At 42.4% G+C, this 23,175-nt stretch overlaps 1 protein-coding gene across 1 annotated transcript in view; it reads left to right on the forward strand.

Moving 5' to 3' along the window:
* The window catches only part of LOC311011710 (cadherin-6-like), a 74,902-nt gene that overhangs the window by 38,537 nt on the left and 13,190 nt on the right, over positions 1–23,175 (forward strand). Inside the window, exons 5-9 of the mRNA XM_084006824.1 lie at positions 747–920; positions 4,827–5,014; positions 12,564–12,814; positions 19,347–19,483; positions 22,931–23,052. Of these exons, the coding sequence (XP_083862950.1) occupies positions 747–920; positions 4,827–5,014; positions 12,564–12,814; positions 19,347–19,483; positions 22,931–23,052 (872 nt within the window). The remainder of the gene's footprint in view (positions 1–746; positions 921–4,826; positions 5,015–12,563; positions 12,815–19,346; positions 19,484–22,930; positions 23,053–23,175) is intronic.

Genomic DNA, 23,175 nt, shown 5'->3' on the forward strand with positions numbered 1-23,175 from the left:
TTGAAGGCTTTTAACACATTTTTTAATTGTTTGAAGTTATACATTTTTGTCTTGGACAAGACCGTTTTCAGGCACAGGGCAAGTTTAGAAGTTTAAATAAATTAAAGCAGACAAAAACATTTTTAAATCTGATTAATTTCATATATATTCCTCCTTTATAAATACAGTTTCACCAAAAAAATGGAATTGGTGTATTGATAGGTTATACTAACGCAACGCTTTCAAAGCTAAGAGATATCAGTAAATAACACCAAGATATCGTTAGCTGCAGATTACATAGCCGACTTGTTACCATGAACGTTAGCTAACTTGCATGGTGCCCTACAGTCTAGCGAACTTGGCGTTGGCGTTGGCGAATAAATACATACGCGATCTACAATTCTTGCAGAAATCTCCAAATGTCAAAGGTTTTACTGTCTGACTATATCTATGGAGTTCCTCAAAATCGGTGTGCAATCTACTGTTGACCTGATACCTGACCCCCCCCCCCCCCCCCCCCCCCTCTCAAGCTGTGTATTGACTGGAAAACAAAACATCAGATGGCATAATCTCCTCTCCAACCACCCGCAAGAAAGCAAAACAGCATGTCTGCTGTGTTGAATGCATTTTCACTGGAAACAGAAAGTTATCTGATTGTTCTATGAAGTTCACCATGATGTAGCCTACCAGTTAGAGCGTCCGAGAATGATGACCAGGAGACAAAGCAGAGCTGAATTTAAAAAAAGTTATTTCTTACTTGTGTCCAGGTGTGATCCGGACAGCCTTGGGTCCTGACGACATGGACCGTGAGCAGAGGGAGCACTACCAGGTGGTGATTGAGGCTAAAGACATGGCCGGTCAGAGAGGAGGACTCACTGGATCCACCGTGGTCAACATCACCCTCACTGATGTCAACGACAACCATCCCCGCTTCACTCAGAGTAAGACAACAGCAAACACACACTGATATCCAGTGGGTGGGTGGGGGGGGGACTGTGGCTGATCCCAGCTGGCATTGGACGAAGGCAGGTAACCAGTCTATCACAGGGCTGACATGTAGAGACAGACAGGTAACCAGTCTATCACAGGGCCGACATGTAGAGACAGACAGGTAACCAGTCTATCACAGGGATGACATGTAGAGACAGACAGGTGACCAGTCTATCACAGGGCTGACATGTAGAGACAGACAGGTAACCAGTCTATCACAGGGATGACATGTAGAGACAGACAGGTGACCAGTCTATCACAGGGCTGACATGTAGAGACAGACAGGTAACCAGTCTATCACAGGGCTGACATGTAGAGACAGACAGGTGACCAGTCTATCACAGGGAGACATGTAGAGACAGACAGGTAACCAGTCTATCACAGGGCTGACATGTAGAGACAGACAGGTAACCAGTCTATCACAGGGCTGACATGTAGAGACAGACAGGTAACCAGTCGCTTCTTGCTCTGCCATTAGCATTGCCGTTTATTATTAGCAAGCTTCATTCTACTTTTACAGACTTGACTGTTGAATACTTCAATGTTGAAACGGGAGCTTTACTGACTCTCGAGAATTCCCCTAATGACAGGGTGTCGGTCAACTGGGGGAGGCCTGCTGTTGTTATTGATACTTTTGCAAACTAGTATCCAATCTGATACTAATTTACAATTATGGTTGAGTATGTTTCCTGTCCTTCAACCCCAAACACTCTCCTTCCTCTGAAGCTATCATTAGAGTAGTAGAAAGAAAACACAGCTCTTACAGTTAAAGGGTCTTCTTCTTCTTTGTCGTCTTCTTCTAGGCCGAAACACATTTTATCTAGATGCCATCATCTGCGTCTGACATGTCACACTTCTAATGCCATGCACTGAATATATGATTTGGGATTTGGAGTGGTGCGCGCTGTTACTTTCCACAATTTACACACTCTCATGTCAGTTCATTTCACTTCACACGGGACTTTAATCAGTGCTTTCTGTGTTTTAGCCAAGAGGCAAGACAATTAGTTACTAACGATGTGTGATTTGGCTTGGTAGGGTTGTTTGGTTTCATATGTGGTTTGGCATGGTAGGGTTGTTTGGTTGGTTGGTTTGATATGTGGTTTGGCTTGGTAGGGTTGTTTGGTTGGTCAGTTAGATGTGTGGTTTGGCTTGGTAGGGTTGTTTGGTTGGTCAGTTAGAGGTGTGGTTTGGCTTGGTAGGGTTGTTTGGTTGGTCAGTTAGAGGTGTGGTTTGGCTTGGTAGGGTTGTTTGGTTGGTTGGTTTGATGTATGGACGACTTCGTTGGTTTGGTGAGTTTGATTTGTTTTGGTATTAGCCAGCTAGTATGTGAGCGGTTGGTCGTTGGTTTAGTTTGTTGTCATGAGTTCACTGTTCCATCAGAGTGTAGAGACAGCTGGGCGACCACAGAGAAACGTGAACATGAAGGGAGCATAATGAGCCTTATGCTTAATAAGAAAGCAGGTAGATGGCAGCTGATAATGTGTGTCGTCTGTGTATTCACATTACCTCATCCTTTATCTCACTGTCTCTCTGCAGTGACACACACACACATACACACACACTCAGTATCTAAGTCTTCCGGTATAACAGTAGCAGGTTCAGTTCTGTCTAGCTGCCAGGCTGTATGACGCCTGCTGTGTCACAGCAGCATATAATTATGCACTCAAATGGTATGCACACAAACACACACACACACACACACACACCTCATGGGTGAAGGAAAGCGTCCTGATAGGGAAGAACCTCAACTTCATACAGTAAAGTGACATCTCATTTGCATTCATAGACTCACTGAGTGACTGTTTATTTCACAATAAGGAGGGAAACTCTGAGTGAGAACTAACTCAACCAAACACAGAAAGCTTCTCTCAGAGAACAAAGGGACAAACACACTGAAATGCTGTTTTTAATGATAGTCAGCAGTTTGGCAGAACGACGTTGTTCCAGCAGCTGGCTTCCATCAGCATTTACTTATTTTGGACCCAGAATGCTTCTTTTGTCCTTCCTGTCTACCTGTCTAACCTGATGAAGTTCTGAGACAACAGAAAGAGCTTGTTTCTATGTTCAGCAGTGAAGTATACAATTTGATGTCTTACATTCATTTCCTATACGCTGCAGTGTCACTGACTCACAACACATGAAAGGGAGCATTAATAGTCACTCACTCAACTCTACTCAGGTGTGATAGTCAGTGTTTAGATTACGTCAGGCTTATTTGCACAGTTTGTAATCCAGAAACATCATAAAAAGGGCCCCACACAAGAAAAAAATACAATACAATGATTAAAAAAAAAATACCCCAAAAACACCAAAGGAAAAAAAGTAAGAGAGAGGGATGACATGAGTGAAAAGGTGGTGGGGCATTGACACAATCAAGCATTGGGGTATATGATAAATATATACAAAAAGACTGAAGCTTTCAGGAGATGTGAAAGTGTGGTCAGTTAAGTGTTTTGTGATTTTATGTTCTGATGTTTTTATGCATTTTATCCCGACGGGTTTCTGCAGCGTCCCCTTACAGTGGATTGAATTATCTGGATACAGAGGGGTCTCAATGTGCAGTTGCAATCAGTTCATTGGGTCGTACATTTTATGTCAGAGCAGATTACATTTTTATCAGCCTAAATAACACTCCAGAGTTTAGGATGTGTAAGATTTAAACATATGTGTTGGTAGAATCAAGAATGACTTTGGTCAACAGTCACCAGAATCATTTAGAAGGTCTCGTATTTATTGTTATCTTCCACTGTGCATTAGGTAGCAGTGTATTTATGAATGGGTCCCTGTCGTGCTGATAGATGATGAACTTGCGGATCCATGATGGTCAGAGTGATCGCCAATAGCCAAAGCCTTTACCCTCTATCTATAGCATTATTACTATTAATATTACAACATAAATGTGCTAAATTGATTCATAGCATAACAACAGCATGCTCGCATATAGATGGATTTTGTGTGACACACAGGCACACACACACACACACACCCTCCATCTGGATGTAAATTTAAGTTATAACTAGCATCTACAGCTGTATCAAAAAATTGGAAGCTTCAGAGCTTCATTCATACCATTAATATTCAAAATGAAAAACTTACAGGAACATTGTCTTCAATGGTCCACATCTGTGTGTGCTACACATGCACGCACGCACACACACACACACAGTGAGCAAAGCAGTTCTACATCATTATCAAAAAATGCAAAAGTCAAAATGAATTTATGGTCTCAATCTTTAGTTTCAAGTCTTCTTCAATCCAGCATGATGTTCATTTAGTACATTATGGTCCATTTAATCAAACAGACCAGAAAGCAGTGGATGCTTTAGGGGCGGGGCTACCTGGTGATTGTCGGGTTGCTACCACGCTACCAATGCAGTTCGCTAATAAGATGGCTTTGTTGTTGTAAAGTTGCCTTTGAATTATGAAGCTAACTTTGTTAGCAGCTTCACACCAGAATCCAGATGGATCCAGAACCAGTAAGGGTGCTGCTCTGCTGCTTGTGTTCATCAGATCCACCCGTCGCTCCTCCACAGTCCAAAATCCAAAATGGCTGAATTTGAGGCTTCCAAACGCTAGTCCACAAACTAATGGGTGACATCGTGACTACTTCCACTTCGTATGCAGTCTAAAGTTGGCTCTGACCCGCTCTGAATGTGGCCTTGTCTTAATCTCCATTAAAGTGATGCATTCTGGGAGGTGGCCTGGCACAGATGGTTAGGGGAAGGGGGGTTAGATGCCCAGCTCTGTTTCTGGTTTACAATTAGATATTTCATATAGTGGCTAACATTGTAAACAACCTCCTGATCCCAGCATTAGTATATATACTTAGCAGTCAAAGTCTTATTTCCTTTCAGGTATTTACCAGTTCAGAGTTCCGGAGTCGTCCAAGCCTGGCTCTCCAGTTGGGAGGATTGTAGCCACTGACAAGGACACTGGGAAGAACGCTGAGATGCATTTCACCATCGTTAGTGGAGACGGCATGGACATGTTTGACATTTCCACGGACCAAGACACCCAGCAGGGAGTCATCACCGTCAGCAAGGTGAGAGGGCGAAGACTTACCTATTGGCTCACATTTATAAACAGTTTTTGTAGCACTAATTTGAGAGTAAACATGAATAATTAGGAGGAAAAGTTGCATTATATAAGTAATAATATAATATTAAAGGCAGGAAAGTGAATAGCAGCAGAGTAAAATCCAGTAGTAGTACACTGAATAGGTCACACTGCGTCTTTTGTAAATAATGTGAAATCTGCTTTGCTGATGCCTACATTCAAATGAGGCTGGCTTTTAATTATCGTGATATTTTTCTTATGGCATTGGTTAAATCAAATGAATTCTAAAGCAGTGATTCAGCAGATCCCACACTTTCCACTCATAGGGATCCTGCCCACGTAGTCTGTTTTATGCATACTGCTAAATATGCAAAGCCTGGGCATGCTTGACAGATGAAAGAAACCAAATTAAACTTATTCATCTTTACCTTCACAACCCCCAGTCCCAGACACCAACACACAGGACTGCAGCTTTTTATCACAGTGTCCTCACAGAGTTTCTGTTTACTGAGCTGTACAATGACAATTGATATTTAAAATGCTTTTGTTCCTCTTGCTGACACAACCTTCAAAAAGTCTGCAAGCTTCAACAGAGAAGTAATGATAGTCAGTCAGCGGGATAAGAGATTAGGACAAAATTCAGGGTTCCTTCAAGGAAGCGCTGCTAAAGTAAATCTGAAGCTTTGTTCTTCTTTCAAACCATAGCTTATATCAAGAAACGCATTTCAGCAACATTATTTGCACTTTTAAAAAAATGTATCACTTGACATCAGATTAAATCAGTCAGCATATCAAGCTGCATATCAAATTCGTACGAATGTTAGATTTCCCTCTGTAACTGCTTTATTTCATCTTCCAGATAGTCCTGATACAATGACAGGGATATAATCTTACATGACACAAATCCTGCCTTAATTGCTTACCTTCTTAGCTAGCAAATTAAACAAGCTATAAAAGATATTTCTTTGCTGTATTACAAGTAAATGTGACCTTCGGCATGATATCAAGTTAAACGATGCTTCAATACCGAGTTGATGCTAACATTCTGAAAACATGCCAGTACTTGATTTTCCACAGTAGTGCAGAGACTACATATACCAGGGCAGGGCTCAAACTCATTAGTGTCCACACTGTAAACCCGAACAAGTTGAAAATACTCAAAATGTTAGTCCTAACTGATTACCTATTTAAGCAGTCATAATATATATATATATATATATATATATATATATTATATATATATATATATATATATGTAAACTACATGTTAAAATTATGTTTACTGTAAACTTAAGTGTTTACATTTTTTGGGGAAAAAAAGTATCTTCAATGTCTGAGTCACACTGCAAAATATCAACAATAATGTAATAGTTATTCCAGTAGCAATGTTGCAATGCATGCACTCAGGCTCCCCACACAACCAAAAAGATAGTTTCATATGAATGGTAAATGGCCTCATTTATATAGTGCTTTTCTCCAAAGCGCTTTACAGCAATGACTGACATTCACACACCCACAGCGGAGTCAACCACGCAGGGCAACAGCCAGCTCGTCAGGTGCAATTAGGGTGAGGTGTCTTGCTCAGGGACACCAGGCACTCAGCTAGGAGGAGCCAGGGATCGAACCGGCAATGTGGTTGCCAGCCAACCCCCTCTACATCCTGAGCTAAACCTCAAATATTGTGCCAAGTCTGTCTTGTACAAGACTCACATAGGTACAATGATTTCTTTCGTCTAAAGTGGCTCAGTAATCTGTTTTTCTCATTCTGTATTAAAATGCACCTTAAATAACCATTTGAAACTCATGAGACTTCAGCTATCTGATTCAGACCTCATATTAGAAGTATGTTTAATGATAGTCCTCCTACAAAGATATTTTTAAAACAGAGTTTAGAAAATACATTAAAAACCTACCCTTTATTCTATTTGAATCTGTAAAATGGTGGAAGTGGCATTCAGGTTGGTTTCCTATACAATTACTCATGTTGTAATTACTCACTGCAGTATCGACATTTCTGTGAGTGAACAAAGTGCGTACTTTGCAAGTCTTGAAGTACTTGGAATCATCCTACTTCTGGTACACTAGGATGGTTGGAAGGGCCAGACTGCGTCTCATGTGTTCATCATGTTGTTCCTAGTTTGACAACAAAGAAATTATAATCATTATCTACATATTTTCCCAGCATATGAAGCTGAACATTTCCAATGATGTTCAATTTCAATCAAATGAAAGTAAAATTATGCATTCATCCGGCTGCAATTTCCAAAAGGTAAATACAGACACACATAGTGACTCAAACAATGCAGTGGCCAGTTAAGATGAGGTAACCAATCTCTTATATTGTGAGAATGATGATATTTTAATAAAATCAAACATTTAACCAAACTTCAACACTATTTCAGGAAATGTCTTACTGGGGTGTCTTTGAAGCTGAAGGAATGTCAGCAGTCACTCTCCATATATATATAATACTTTATATATATATATAAAAACGTTATAAAATATTTTTTTCTTTTTGGTTTAATTCTTCTCCATATTCTAATACGGTCAACAGAGTCCACGGTTGTACGAAGAAAGAATATTACACAAAACCAAAAAAACAACTAAAGTGCAAGAAAAGCATCAGTCCTCTCAAGTTATTCACCAACCTCACATTAATTTACTTGTGGATTAAACTCACTCGCAAATGGCAGCCACCTTGAAATTTTGAAAATGAGCCCGTATTGTGTGCTTCACATGATTCAGCTGTGGACATTCACTCAAACATTAATCCACACAAAATTAAAACAAACTTACTCTTAAAGAATTCTCAGTAGTTTATTGTTGGGTTTACTGAAGAGCTAGGTTTGATTGCTGTAGCTGTTAGCTGTTAGTACTACTGTGTTTACAGTGCAGGTATACAATTAATCTGTGTTGAAATCAGTAGGTAGCTGTTATCATCCAGTGAACAGTCGAGTCCTGCTTGGCTAAATTACTGAGCTAACAGCTTACATAAATGTAAATTAAGGTTAGCTATTTACTTCTAACACCAGTTCTTAGCATCGTTCAAACTACTTATGACATTTATATTTAAACATAGTAAATATTTTAGTGAAAATACATGAATACAATAATAATACATAAAAAACAATATGCCAATATGGCAAGGAAGAAACACTTCTAACTTAGTGAAGCACCTCAAAGACAGACATCCAAATGTATTCAAAGAATTGAAGGTTTTGGTTCAGGTTCACAAAACACTATCAATGTATCCAAAGGTTTATTGTTTTGTTTTTGTAGCATATTTTCAAGAATTACTCAATTTTACTGATATTAGTATCGACTAATACATTTCTGGTATGGTGTAATCCCTAGTTTCAAGCCTACTTGGACTATATATAGTACAAACTACATTTATTACTTCATTGTGTATGTCTTTGCTTGAATCACAAGTATTGGCAATATAAGAAATGTCAAATTAGTAACCCTAACGTTTGGCTACAGGGGGAATTAGTATTTCCACTCACATGGGGCACCAATTATGTTGGGGCTAGCAGGAGGTGGCTCTTTGTAATATGTTTATTTGAAGAAATTATTAATGAAAGAAATTAATAATAATAATTAAATTATTGAATGTATAGCAAATGGTCAGGGCACCACCCTTTTAGAAAGGAAAGTAATCAATTAATAATTTAACTTAGTCTCAATAAATATACCAATGATTTGGAACTTTTATTAACAATTAATTAATAATTGTAAATAAAGGAATTTGGAATTCTTTGCAGAGCAGAGGTTGATCGCGTTCATCCTTGGAGGGCCCCACAGAGTTTCACGGCATAGTCAACAGTAACCTGACTGCTGTTTGGTACCAGGATGAAATCCTCAGAGCGATTTTCAGATCTTATGCTGGTGCAGTGGGTCCTGGGTTCCTCTTGGTCCATGATTAGCCCAACATCATTTGGCCAGAATATGTAGGCATTTTCTGGATGATGAATGCATTGATGCCATTGACCCTCACGTTCGCCTGACCGAAATCAAATTGAGTACCAATGGGACATCTTGTATTTGTGCATCCGTTGAAACAACCAATTACCATCACAGACTGTGTCACATTATGAGTTGATGTGATAGAAAGGAAGCAAGTTGGATCAGACTGTGATTTAGAATTTGTTTTTGTGTGTGATTTTGTATCCTGCCCTCAATGGGTTGATGATTAGTATTGTGGGTACGCCCACAGACTCACAAGGGTCAGATGCAGTGGTCTATTTGTCTGTGCCAGCTTTTCAAGCCTGTTTTCTTATATCTAATGGCGGCTGTGAGGCTTGTCACAGTACAAGCAGTGTTCCTGTCTGTCATTTTAGTGTCTGCGTTATTTGTTTGCAAAGTGTCGTGCATAATCCAGTACACCCGATCGGAGCTTCTAAACCTCAGATCCACCTCTCACAGTGATCTGGGCCCATCTACATCCTTGCTGGAGAAGAAATTACTGGAATTAAACATCTACAGCGCAAGCCACTCAACACCATGGCTGCCGGCCCAAAAGGGCCGCCGCTCCGGGACCTTTGCCAGGTTCAGGAGACGCCCTTACCGGCCACCGCTCCCAGCCCTTCTGCTGTCAAACGTAAGATCCCTCCGGCACAAAATGGACGAATTACAACTTATGATCCAAACCGACAAAGACTACAGTGACTGCTCCGCCATCTGCCTGACAGAGACCTGGCTGGATCAATCAGTACCAGACCAAGCGGTAACTCTTCCAGGTTTCACATTACATCGTTCCGATAGATCTTCCAAACTATCGGGCAAGGAAAAAGGCGGTGGTGTTTGCATCATGATAAATGAACGCTGGTGCACAAATTCTACTGAACTCACACATGTATGTTCCCCTCACCTGGAATACCTCACTGTCAAATGCAGACCATCATTCCTCCCACGGGAGTTTGCATCAATTATTATGATCTGTGTTTACATTCCACCTGAGGCTTACGCTAACACCACCATAGCCGAGTTAGCCAACTACGTCTCCTCAGTGGAAAATTCACACCCGGACACAGCAGTCATCGTCCTCGGGGACTTTAACCAGACCAACCTATCATCTGAGCTCCCCGGCTACCATCAGCAGGTAAATTGCCCCAGCAGAGGGACCAACACGCTGGACCACTGCTACACTTCCATCAGAGAGGCTTACCGTGCTTTCCCAAGGGCTCCGCTGGGCAGGTCCGACCACGCGATGCTGCTGCTAATTCCAAAATACAGGCAAAAAGTTAAATCCTCCAAAACACCAACAACCTTTCTCCGGTGCTGGTCCCCCGAAGCCATTGAACAACTTCGGGGTTGTTTCGCGTGCACGGACTGGGATGTTTTCCATGCCGCAGGTGATCTGAACGACGTCACCGAAGCAGTGACGTCATACGTCAATTACTGCGTTGACCTGTGCATTCCACTCAAAAAAGTCAAACACTACAATAATAATAAACCGTGGTTTAACAAGGACATTAAAATAATAAGAAAGGAGAAAAATTCAGCACATTTGACAGGAAATAAAGAACAATATATGCCACTAAAGTAGAAGAACAAATCACTAATAGTGACACCCGCTCTATCTGGAAAAAACTACAAAACATGACAAACTACAAAAAGAAACCCACCCCCACACCTGACAGCGACAATCAGCTTCCTGATTCACTTAATACTTTCTATGGGAGGTTTGAGCAGGCACCGGCTCCACCACCATCTCTCCCAGACCCCCTCCCCCCCCCCCTTTCACCATCTACGAGGAGGAGGTGAGGAGCACCTTCAAGGGACTTAAGAGGAATAAAGCCCCCGGCCCAGATAACATCAGCCCCTCCGTTCTCCACTACTGTGCTGCGGAGCTGGCTGGGGTTTTTACCAACATCTTCAACTCCTCCCTCTGCCAAAACTCAGTACCCAACTGCTTCAAAGAAACCATTATCATCCCAGTTCCCAAAACCAAGACCATCTCCTGCCTCAATGACTACAGACCCATTGCCTTGACATCAGTAGTTATGAAATCATTTGAGCGCATCATACTAAATCACCTGAAATCTGTCACCACCCCCCTCATGGACCCATATCAATTTGCATACAGAGCCAACAGGTCAGTTGAAGACACCGTCATCTTAGCAACTCATCACATTCTGAACCACCTGGAGTCCGCCAACACATATGCCCGCATCCTGTTCATGGATTTCAGCTCTGCATTCAACACAATAAACCCGGCCAATCTATTCAATACATTACTGGACATGAACATCGACCCATGCATCTGTCACTGGATTCACAGCTTTCTCTGGAACAGGCGGTGAAGATCAAAAATACCACATCCTCCCCTCTCTTCCTCAGTACAGGCACACCCCAAGGCTGTGTTCTCTCACCCTGGCTATTCTCCCTTTACACAAACAAGCTCACATCCCACCACAGCTCTGTCAACCTGTACAAGTACGCGGACGACTCAACCATCATAGGACTCATCACCAACAACCAAGAAACAGAATACCGTGCACAGATCAACCAAGCAGTGACCTGGTGTACAGACCATGATCTCATACTCAACTCATCAAAAACAAAAGAACTCATCATCGACCCAAGACGCCAACCATCCCCCAAAACTCCTGTGCTCATTAAAGGTGAATCCATCTCCATCACTGACACATTCAAACTCCTTGGAACCCACATCAGCAATAACCTCAAATGGAAAATAAACGCAGACCACATCTACAAAAAAGCCCAGCAAAGACTTTTCCATCTCCGTCAGCTCAAGAAGTTCAGGGTAAGGTCCCATCTTCTGCTCCACTTTTACACAGCCATCGTAGAAAGCATCCTCCCCTTCTCCATCACAGTCTGGTTCGGCAGTCTAGACTCACTCTCCCGGAAGAAACTACAACGCATCATAAATAGAGCATCCACAATTATTGGCACACCCCTTCCATCCCTTGATTCACTCTACCACAAACGGACACTACGCAGAGCACGGAAAATCATCTCCGACCCCACTCACCCTGCAAACTATGCCTTCCAGCTACTGCCCTCTGGGAGGCGTTACAGGACAATTGCTTCCAGAACATCCCGGTTAAAAAACAGTTTCATCCCAACTGCAATAAACTTTCTGAACTCTGAACATTAAGGATTAAGCATGGCCCTTATGTATTGTGTAGTGTGTATGTCTGTATGTATATCTGTGTTATATGTTTTGTAAGTTGGAACCTGTACCAAGCTGACAACAAATTCCACCAGCCTGGCTGTGTGGTCATTAAAATGAATCAATCAATCAATCAATTATGGTTTCCATTAACCATTGTTATGTAATATTCTTCTCAAAAAATTATACAATGAACATCACGTCAGAAAAGATTTTTTACTTGAATCATTTCTTAACAAGATCTGATTTACGTGTTCCCTTGCAGTGTTTTATATTCACAGGATTCCTAGTTATAATTTCTGTAAAGGTGATTGAAATGCAACTTTTCATTAAAAAGATACCTTTACTGTACCAATAGAGGTGATTGTTGTAAATTCCTCCTGTTTCCTGTTTTCAGCCTTTGGATTTTGAGAAGAAGCCATCCTACACAGTAGAGATCCAGGTCCAGAACACCCATGTGGATCCTCGCTTCATGTCCAAAGATTCCAAGGACATGGCCACAGTTCGGATAGGCGTTGATGATGTGGATGAGCCACCTCTGTTTGACAAAGCCAGCTATGTGATGGAGGTGAAGGAAGATGCCACTGTGTCTGCGGCAGTGGGCTCAGTCAGTGCCATGGACCCAGACGGAGCTAGGAGCATGGTCAAGTAAGGCAAACTAATTTTTAAATGATCTTAAAATGAACAAAGCAAGACAATTAACCAATGACAGAAAGCCATTTAATTCTTGAAAGTAAAGGTCTCAGAGGATTTCAAAGATCTAGAGCACATTGTCTATATCCTTGTGCTGTAGATCCAACATACAGTGTTTTTATCCTAGGATGAGGTATTTGTTGATATTTGTTTTTAATTTCCAATTATGGCCGACAGTTTCTGTCAACTGTACTATTATTATTAAAATGACCACCAAATCCCTTAATCATCAAATTATTGATCGGTGCTTCCTGACAGCAGATTAGCCGGGTGGGCCATGTTGCAAGTAACTTTGTTCAACTGCCAAAAAGTACTGTTGGGTAGGGACGACAGTGTCATGATTCTTTCACCCTTTGAGATTCATTTGATTAATGGACGGGGTGAAATACACACAACTAGAGAACAAGGAGAAGAGTCACAAGAAAGACTCCTCTTCTCTCCAAACCACTCTGGGTTTCTTTCAATTACACTTCTTGTGTGTTTATTTGTGTTTATGTTTCATCCCTTGGTATGATTTTATTCCTTTGTTTAATCCTTAGTTAGTCAATAAATACCCCTATATCATTAAGTCATTGTGCTTGTATATTTCTTCTGAGTAGAATAAGCAAAGATCCAAGATTTCAAGGATTTACAATCTAAGGAAGTAAGATTGATTTATTGAAATTATATTGATTGGTTCTGAACTGATTAACAGTGGTCATCAGAGTCATTAAATTTGCCCCCCTAATTCTAAAGAGTGCAGATATTCATATAGATATTGATACATATTTACATGTATATTAATACTGTTCTTAACTTCTTACAATAGGATTATGGATTAATGATGAATATGGATGTTGAAAGAAATAAACCACAACATATCATTAAGATAAAGTAAGATGTAGGTAGTTAGGTGTTCGGTCCTCATCTGAGTAAAGTAGTAGCTGTTCAGCAAGGATACCTTAAGGGGTGTTTAGCTCAGGAGGTAGAGCGGGTTGGCTGGCAACCGCAAGATTGCCGGTTCGATCCCCGGCTCCTCCTAGCTGAGTGCCTGGTGTCCCTGAGCAAGACACCTCTCCCCAATTGCTCCTGACGAGCTGGCTGTCGCCCTGCGTGGTTGACTCTGCCGTCTCAGTCTGAATGAATATTCATTGTTGTAAAGCGCTTTGGACAAAAGCGCTATATAAATGAGGCCATTTACCATTTACAAAAAAAAGATGCCTTAAGTACAACAGTGCTATGATCAAAGTGCTATAGGTAAGAACATAGAAGTGCATTTTTTGGGGGGGGTGGGGGGTGCAGAGTTGAGGTGAAGTCTGAACAGGTGAGTCTTGAGTCTTGCGGAAGAGGGCAAGTGACTCTGCTGTCCTGACATTGGTCGGCAGTTCATTCCACCACTGAGGCGCCAGAACAGAGAAGAGTCTGAACTTTGCTGAGCGATTTTTTTTTATTTCAGCGATGGTGGTACGAGCCGGCCAGCTGAAGTAGAGGAGTGAAGTGCTTGCGTTGGGGCGTGTGGTTTGACCAGTGTTTGAAGGTAGATGGGTGCCATTCCTTTGATGGCCTTGAAGGCCAGTGCTATCGTATTGAATTGGATGCGGGCTGCAACAGTGGAGGTCACCGAGGAGGGGGGTCACATGTGAGAATTTGGGTAGATTGAAGATAAGGCGTGCTGCAGCATTCTTGATACCCTGCAATGATTTCTTGCCGAGTCTGGGAGTCCAGCCAGGAGAGAATTGCAGTAGTCAAGGTGGGAGATGACCAGTGCTTGGACCAGGAGTTGCATTGCGTCCTTTGTGAGGAAAGACTGGATCCTGCAGATGTTGTAGAGGGCAAATCTGCAGGATCGAGCCACAGCAGTGATGTTGTGGGTGCAGGTTAGTTGGTCATCAAGCATTACACCCAGGGTCCTCGCAGCTGATGAAGGCAATAGTGTGATGTCCTCGACATTGACCGACAGGTCCATGCAAGGGCAGTCTTTCCCCGGGATGAAGCGGAGTTTGGTTTTATGGAGGTTAAGCTTGAGGTGATGTGCAGTTGTCCAGACAGAGATGTCAGCCAGACAGTCTGAGATGCGAGTTGCAATGTGAGTGTCGGAGGTTGGGGGAAAAGAGAGGAACAGCTGGGTGTCGTCTGTATAACAATGATAGGAGAATCCATGTGATGTGATTGGAGATGAGAACATGGAGAAGAGTTTCCTGGGGTTGGAGGCAGAAGAGTTGATCCTCGACAGGTAGAAGGCAGATTTACCTGCCGATACAGTTGAGGTGAAGTCAGAGAGGAGGTAGTGTAGTGAGCAAGGTCATCATCCAGGCCTGATTTCTTCCATTTTCTCTCTGCCGCTCGCAACACCGATCTGTTGGTTTGCAGAGATTCGGACAGACAGGGTGGGGAGGGAGATGATTGCACTGGTCGTGATGTGAGGGGACAGAGATCGTCCAAAGAGAGAGAGTGAGGACATCAGGATGGAGGAGGCTTCCTCAGTAGGCATTAAGGAGAATTATTCTGTGGATGGTAGTGAGGAAAGAACAGTTGAGGAGAGAGTGGATGGAGTGAGGGATTTCAGGTTGCGGCGGGTGGTGACAGTTTGAGGCGTAGAGGGGAGGACAAGGGGAGAGAGAAAGTGACAAAGTGGTCGTTGGACTAGGTGAGCGGGGTAACAGAGAGTACCGAGGTGCCACAGGACCTTGTGAAGATCAACGTCAAGTTGGATCCCGGCCCAGTGGGTGGGTGGAGAGGCGGAGAGTCTGAGGTCAAATGTGGAGAAGTCAATGAATTCTAATGAGTGCAGCTTTCCTAGGTGGATGTTGAAGTCACAGAGGACTACGTGGGGTAGCATCATCAGGGAAGAATCTTAGGAGAGCATCCATCTCATCTAAAAAGTCACAGAGAGGACCGGGTGGGTGATAAATCACTATGATGTTGAGCTTGAAAGGAAGGGTGACAGACGGCGTGAAATTCAAGTGCAGATCGGATAGGAGGTCCAGGGGAAGGACCTGGTAGAACCACCTGGGTGAGATAAGGAGTCCAGTTCTTCCTACTCGACATGTTCGTCTTGGGGAGTGTGAAAACGAGTAGGCAGTTGAGAGGGCAGCTGGAGTGGCAGTGTTTTCTGGGGTGATCCAGGTCTCCGTAAGGGCCAAGAATTGGAGAGTCTGCAGGGAGGCATACGCTGAGATGGTGTCCGCCTTCTTGACTGCAGACTGGCAGTTCCATAGCCCTCCTAGTACTTCAATTTCCATACCGGTGGAGAATCGTGGGTAGCAGAGATAGGATGGGTTACAGCCTCAAGCGATGGATCTCTGGTGAAATCTTCTCCGGTTTGATGTCCTGGCTGGGATAGGACACATGGCTGCGATGGGTGGTGCTGAGTTGTTTAGGCTTCCTTCATGGACTCCCACAGATAGACTCCCTTGTCTTTGTTCGATAGTCTTCGTTCGGCTGTCCTGACGCTGCAGCTAATGCTGTAGTGACAAGCTCTTAAGTGCTTGGTTTACCTCATGCAGGTTTAGCCTCCAATCAAGTATATTGCAGACAGCTGAGATGGCCAAAACTAGGTAATTGCCCACTCAGTAGGAACAGCTTCCCACAAATTTACACAACAAGGTATCTAGACAAGACTAAACATTACAACTCGCTCTACTCACAGAATGCCTAAACATTTACATTTACATTTACATTTAGGTCATTTAGCAGACGCTTTTGTCCAAAGAAGGAAAACAAAGAAACCACAACATATCATTGCTGATAAAGTAAGAGCTAAAAATAGAACAAGTGTTAGGTCCTCATCTGAGTCTTGAGCCTTTTTCGAAAGATGGCAAATGACTCTGCTGTCCTGACATTGGTCGGGAGTTCATTCCACCCCTGAGGACCAGAACAGAGAAGAGTCTGGACTTTGCTGAGTGACATTTGTTTGATTTCAGCGATGGTGGTACCAGCCGGCCAGCTGAAGTAGAGGAGCGAAGTGCTCGCTTCGGAGCGTGAGGTTTGACCAGTGTTTGAAGGTAGATGGGTGCCGTTCCATTGATGGCCCTGAAGGCCAGTACCATCGTCTTGAATTGGATGTGTGCTGCAACAGGGAGCCAGTGGAGGTCAAGGAGGAGGGGGGTCACATGGGAGAATTTGGGTAGATTGAAGATAAGGCGTGCTGCAGCGTTCTGGATACGCTGCAATGGTTTAGTTGCAGAGGTCGGGAGTCTGGCCAGGAGAGAGTTGCAGTTGTCAAGGCGGGAGATGACCAGCGCTTCGACCAGGAGTTGCGTTGCGTCCTTTGTGAGGAAGGTCCGAATCCTGCGGATATTGTAGAGGGCAAATCTGCAGGATCGGGCCACAGCAGTGATGTTGGGGGTGCAGGATAGTTGGTCATCGAGGATTACACCCAGGTTCCTCGCAGTTGACGACTAAACCCAATATCTACAATAAGTTTCTGACTTACCAACAAGATAAAATACAGCTTCCTTCTTTTCTTCAGACGAAATGTAGCTGTACAATCAGAGAAGAGTCGCACCCTGATGGCTAGTAGAGAGAATGGTGCTTTAAGGACCTTTAGCCCTCACTTGCCGAACTGGAGCTTGTCTCCTGGTTATAGAATTCCTCTCCATTTAAAGCAGGCGACAGATTCCAATTAAAACAAGCATGGAACCATGGAGTGCTCTTAAAAATTATGTCACTCTCTCTCACACACGTATGCACGCACGCACACACTCTCTCTCTCACACACACACACAGAGAGAGAGAGAGAGAGAAACCAATTTTCCCTTTGTTAGTGTCTTTGTGTATATGAGTGTATCATCTCTTCACATGTGCCAGTGAGTTCGGGTAATTTTACTGTTGAGTGCTTCTTAATTATGACGGAGCCTGAATGTTTCTCTTCATGGAAAACAATCATTCAGATCGAATGGTAGATAATTAACAGTACTCTAATGTAGTATTGTTGAGTGGATAGTGACACCAGCCTTGATCATGTTACTTTTCTTATCAATGGAGGGATGGGAAGCTGTGAACTGTTGCATTCTGTAACTAGTTCAGAAGTAGAGAACGCTCAGAGCTCATGGTTGACTCCAGTGCACTACAATTATGTGGTTCCAGTTGTTTGAATATCAAGGTTTTTTTTTTTTTTTGTCCAACCTGACAGATCTTACAGAAGTCAGTACAAATGAACTACACAGCTAGCTCAGCCTAGAGCTGAACGCAAGGGAAAAACCCCGCTGCCAAAGAAAAATGTTGGCATTGTACGTTTCTGCAAACCAGGTGATACATGTGAATGTTTTATAAATATGTCCCATATGAGCCTTGTATCGCTCCTGCAGAAACACACAATGCCATGTGGTTAACAGATTCAGCCAACAAAACCACTCAGTTAAGGTGGTTTTTCTTAAAATAATAACAAGTTAACAAGCGGCAATACATAACAATACCTGTAATTAGACTTTCTTATACGTAATATATATATTTGTTATGTAACAAGCATGATGGCGACATTTACTTTTGGTTTTCTTCCACGCAGTTTCAAGCAACTCACATCCTTGCTCTCAGTAAATTCATTTCATCTCCCAGTTGAAATCTGCCACCTTTGTTTTACTTTATACTGTCCCTACAAAGTACGTACTAGTAAGGACGTATTTCAAGCAGTTGGTCTTTGACTTGATCGACTATTTACAGTTCTCTGTGATCTGGCATCTTTCCAAATGGTTTTAAACATGCATTTATTCGCATTTTCGCAATTAGGACCCATTATTACTTGAAAACTAAAGACCTATCTCCAAATGATCCTTTTCATCCTAGCTGCTAAAGAAGATTATTTCAAAACAATGAATCACTTTTATGAATAACAGCAATATTTTTAGCAGTTTTCAGTCTGGTTTTAAAGCTCATCACAGGACAGAGACAGCCATGGTTAAAGTCACCAATGATCTTTAACAGCTGATAGAGGCGACTGCTCAGTCCTCACGCTTTTAGATGTATGCTCAGCCTTTGACACCATTGACCATACCATTCTCCAGCACCGTCTTCAAACATGAGAGGGAGAGAGAGAGACTGTCCAAACAAAATAAATACCATCCATAATGAACATCTCTCTGGGTAATATTGTGTACATAAATAACATCCATACTCAACCTATCTGTGCATTACATTAAAAAAAATGAATAAATTACACTCATATTCAACCTATCTGTGGTTCACATTAAATACATAAATAGAGGTCAAACTAATAAGACAGGTGTTAGGTACTCCGAGCTGGTCCTTTCTACATGTTACTATGACAAACAGTATTTGTAATTCATACTGGCAAGTTCATGGTCCTCCATGGAAACATTTCTGTCGCTGATATCGGTTCATTTGGACAGTTGGTGGAAGCAACAAAAGAGCTTAAGTTATTCAAACTTGAGTCCATAGCAACATGGGACGTCACTCTGTTACCATGAGCTGTCTGAGTCAACCATTGTCTCTGTTGTGGTGGGGCTGCACAGTTCCAACACTTCATCCTCACCTTGTCTCTTTGTCACAGGTACTCGATCGACCGTCGCACCGACATGGATCGCCTGTTCAACATCCATCCAGGGAACGGATCTGTGTTCCTGCTCAAAGGCCTGGACAGAGAGGAGACTGCCTGGCATAACATCTCAGTCATTGCCACTGAGTTTGGTAAGTCCTATATGCAGAAATGATGTCATTGATGTTGCCACTTATGGTTTCAGTTCAGCTTTTCAATCATTTCTACTGAGAAACAAACATCAACAACAGTGTTTAATCCACAGACCTGGGGTCCGTTTCACAAAGCAGGTTTAGTGAAAACCTTGAGTTAGTTAACCCTGAGATGAGGGAAACTCTGGTTTTTGGGTTTCACAAAGCCAGTTCAGCATAAATCTGAGTCAGTTACCCGGGTAACATACTCCGTGAACCTAACCTGCTCGCTAGCAGGTTTGCTTCAACAAACCGTGAGTTTCTCCTTAGATGTCTCCGCCTTTTTCCGGAATCTGAACCAACTCTGAAAAAATGTGCCGTCCTTTCATCGTCAACCTAATCGATATGGAAATAAAAGTGATTCTAGCAGCTTTGCATCGGGAGAGGATTTTGATTACCTTTCCTTCCAATCACATTAGATATGATCTAAACAATATTCTCTGACATTTTCAACATTTCATATCGCGGACATAATCCGCAACCAGATTCTTTGCGGTGGTAGTGTTTTTTGCGAACGGGAGATTTATGAAATGTTTAAGTACATTTCTGTGTTGACATACCTGCTTATATTTACTGTTTAATATGTGAAATATGATTAAAATCATATGCCTTAGTCAACGTATTTGCGCAATATTCTTATGCTTAATTTTCAACTGACGCTACTTTCTTTCTGTGCCTGGGAGGATAACACCCAATGAAAATGATAATTCATTCAGTGCGCTACTTTGTGAACTACGGGGGTTGAACCCCTGTCGCCTGCATCATAGGCAGCGTTGCTAACTGTTGCACAGTGTCGCTCTGCAAGGCCAAAAATAAAGACTTATTACCTTTAGATCAATCGACTGTTTCATTCAGTTATACACATTAGATCGGGCAGTAATTGTCTGCCACGCCAACTATCGCTACTTTGCTGCAGTTACGTTGCTCCGCTTTCTCAGGATGAGCTCGTTTTCTACATGAACACTCAGTAATATCTAATAACGCTCTCCCCGTTGCCATGGTGAATCGTAGTATCGGAGCTCCATTGATGATGGCTTTATAGAGTCGGCAGGCACGCGCGGAACTCAGAGTTTACATACTCAGAGTTGGTCAACTCAGAGTTCAGGGTTAGGGTCAGAGTTTGTTGAACCTGCTTTGTGAAACGGGCCCCTGGGCTCTCCCTTCTGAAGTCAACATATGATGTTTGCATTCTAATGAGCAAAAAAATCTCCTGAGTTATAAAACCACACGTACTCCTGTCAGTGTATGGAAATAACTCCATAATGATGGTGATCAGTAAAAAGTCTGAAGTCATGCCTTGTCTGTCTGCAAGGCGGCAAGCCAACAACTTTTAAAATGCTTGTTTTCTGAATGGAGTCTGGGTTGATGGATGCTTGGCTATGCTAACATTGTAGCTGCTCCATCAACACTCCAAATAAAGTAATCTAGACATAAATATGGCAGCGACCTTGTTGTTTGGACCATAGACAGTCTCTCTCATCTCAAAGCTGATAGGCTTTCACATCACAGCATCACGCTGTCTCGCTCTAGATGAAACATTTCAACCTGCATGAATGCGTGAATCATTCCCTACACTCGCGCTACCCCAAGTTGCTCGATACAAATTTGCGTCTAATCAAGTCTCATGCCTTGCGGACATTTTGCTTCTAGTTTGATGTGAACACACCTTTAGGATTAATATATTTTTAGGATGCTATTACGAACAATTAACTGTGCTTTAGATATGACACTATTATAAACCATCATAAAGCAGTCTTTAAATAAACAGGTTTCTTATAAGTGCTTATAAATATCTTATTCTCTGATAATAAAGGTGTTTATCAGAATCAGAAACCCCCAGTTTGGAATTTATACAGTTCAGTTCGCCATCTTGGATTTCTTGAAATCAGTCAAGGAATTGACCTATTTGGAAAAACCTGTTAATCCAATTAACTCCAACTTAATGTATAACTGATGAGAGGAAATTGAAAAGAATAAGACATCCTGTTAATCAAGCCTAAATGCATATATTTGATCTATCTATACTTAATGGATATGTTTTCAATAACACATGCATAAAACAAAGTTGTGATTTGTCAAATGCATTTCTCTTCTAAGTGACAGTACCTGTTCAAAGTAATATAAGATGATGGAGAAATGGTCAGGAATGTTCATGTTCACATCCATTTTAGCCTTTTGTGTTGAGTGGCCATGGTTAGTCATTTAGTCATAGTCAAGTTGGGAAACACCCCCCCAAAGCCTCCCCTGCTTTCTGGTCTGTTGGACTCTTAATGGACCATAATGTACTAAATGAACATCATGCTGGATTGAAGAAGACTTGAAACTAGAGATTAAGACATAAACTCATGTTTACAATGTTTACTGAGATAATACATCGAGAGAGAAGTAGGGTCTTTCTCTCATCGCCTTCTATACTAACAAGGGCGGAGTCGCCACCTGGTGGCCAGCAGAAAGTATGGGCTCAGAAAATAAAGAAAATGCTTCACAAAGCTTCATTTGGACAACACTACTTTTCAACTAACACCCCTGTCCTAGTTTCAGAGGAGAAAAGGATCCCCAGCATGTCATTACGTGACAGTCATCAGCCCAGGACAAGGTAGCATCAAGCAACACTGTTATCGGTCTCTGGATCTGGATCTGGATGGAAGACATTTGTGGGTAGCACTCTCGCCTCACAGCAAGAGGGTCCTGGGTTCGATTCCCGGGTCGGCCCGGGTTCCTTCTGTGTGGAGTTTGCGTTCTCCCCGTGTAAGCGTGGGTTCTCTCCGGGTTCTCCAGCTTCCTCCCACAGTCCAAAGACATGCAGGATGGGGATAGGTTAATTGGTGACTCTAAATTGCCCGTAGGTGTGAATGTGAGAGTGAATGGTTGTTTGTCTCTACATGTCGGCCCTGTGATAGACTGGCGACCTGTCCAGGGTGTACCCTGCCTTCGCCCAATGACAGCTGGGATCGGCTCCAGCCCCCCCGCGACCCTGAATACAGGATTAGCGGTAGAAAATGGATGGATGGATGGATGTTCATTGGCAATGCATTGTTTATGCTTCCATGTAATATGGGCATATCATTATTTCAGAAATATATTTCCACATCCTCAGACTGTATCTTTTGTTTTTTATCTCTCTCTTTTGGACGAATGGTCCTTTGGTCTTTTGGATTTTTGTTGGGGTTTGGGAATAATGATGGCCGCCTCCTCTTCCTCCCCATCACTTTTCAATAACACAATAACTAAATGGAATGGTGAAATCAACAGAATGGGCAATTTTATTATGTGGCCACAATTATGAAAAAAACGATTTCCCCTAAATAATAAAGAGCAGCTTCTTTGTGCTTTCCTAAGGAATGTATTGTGGCTTTGTTGACGCGTGTGAAAGTGGAGCATTCACGTTTCCCCGTCTTTGCATTTCAGCTAATCCTCGTCAAAGCAGCCACGTTCCCGTCTACATCCACCTGCTGGACGTCAACGACAACGCACCCACCTTCGCCACCCTGTATGAGACCTTTGTCTGTGAGAGGACTAAGGCCGGCCAGGTACATAATATGGAAATAGATATCTCAGGTTGTCAAAGTGACAGTTGAGCAACCAAACTCATTCAGGATTGTGAGTTGCCTGATACTATTTTATTCATCATGTCCCATATCAAATCCAATTTT

Source organism: Eutrigla gurnardus (assembly GCF_963514095.1).
Source record: "Eutrigla gurnardus genome assembly, chromosome: 4".
Classification (NCBI taxonomy): Eukaryota; Metazoa; Chordata; class Actinopteri; order Perciformes; family Triglidae; genus Eutrigla; species Eutrigla gurnardus.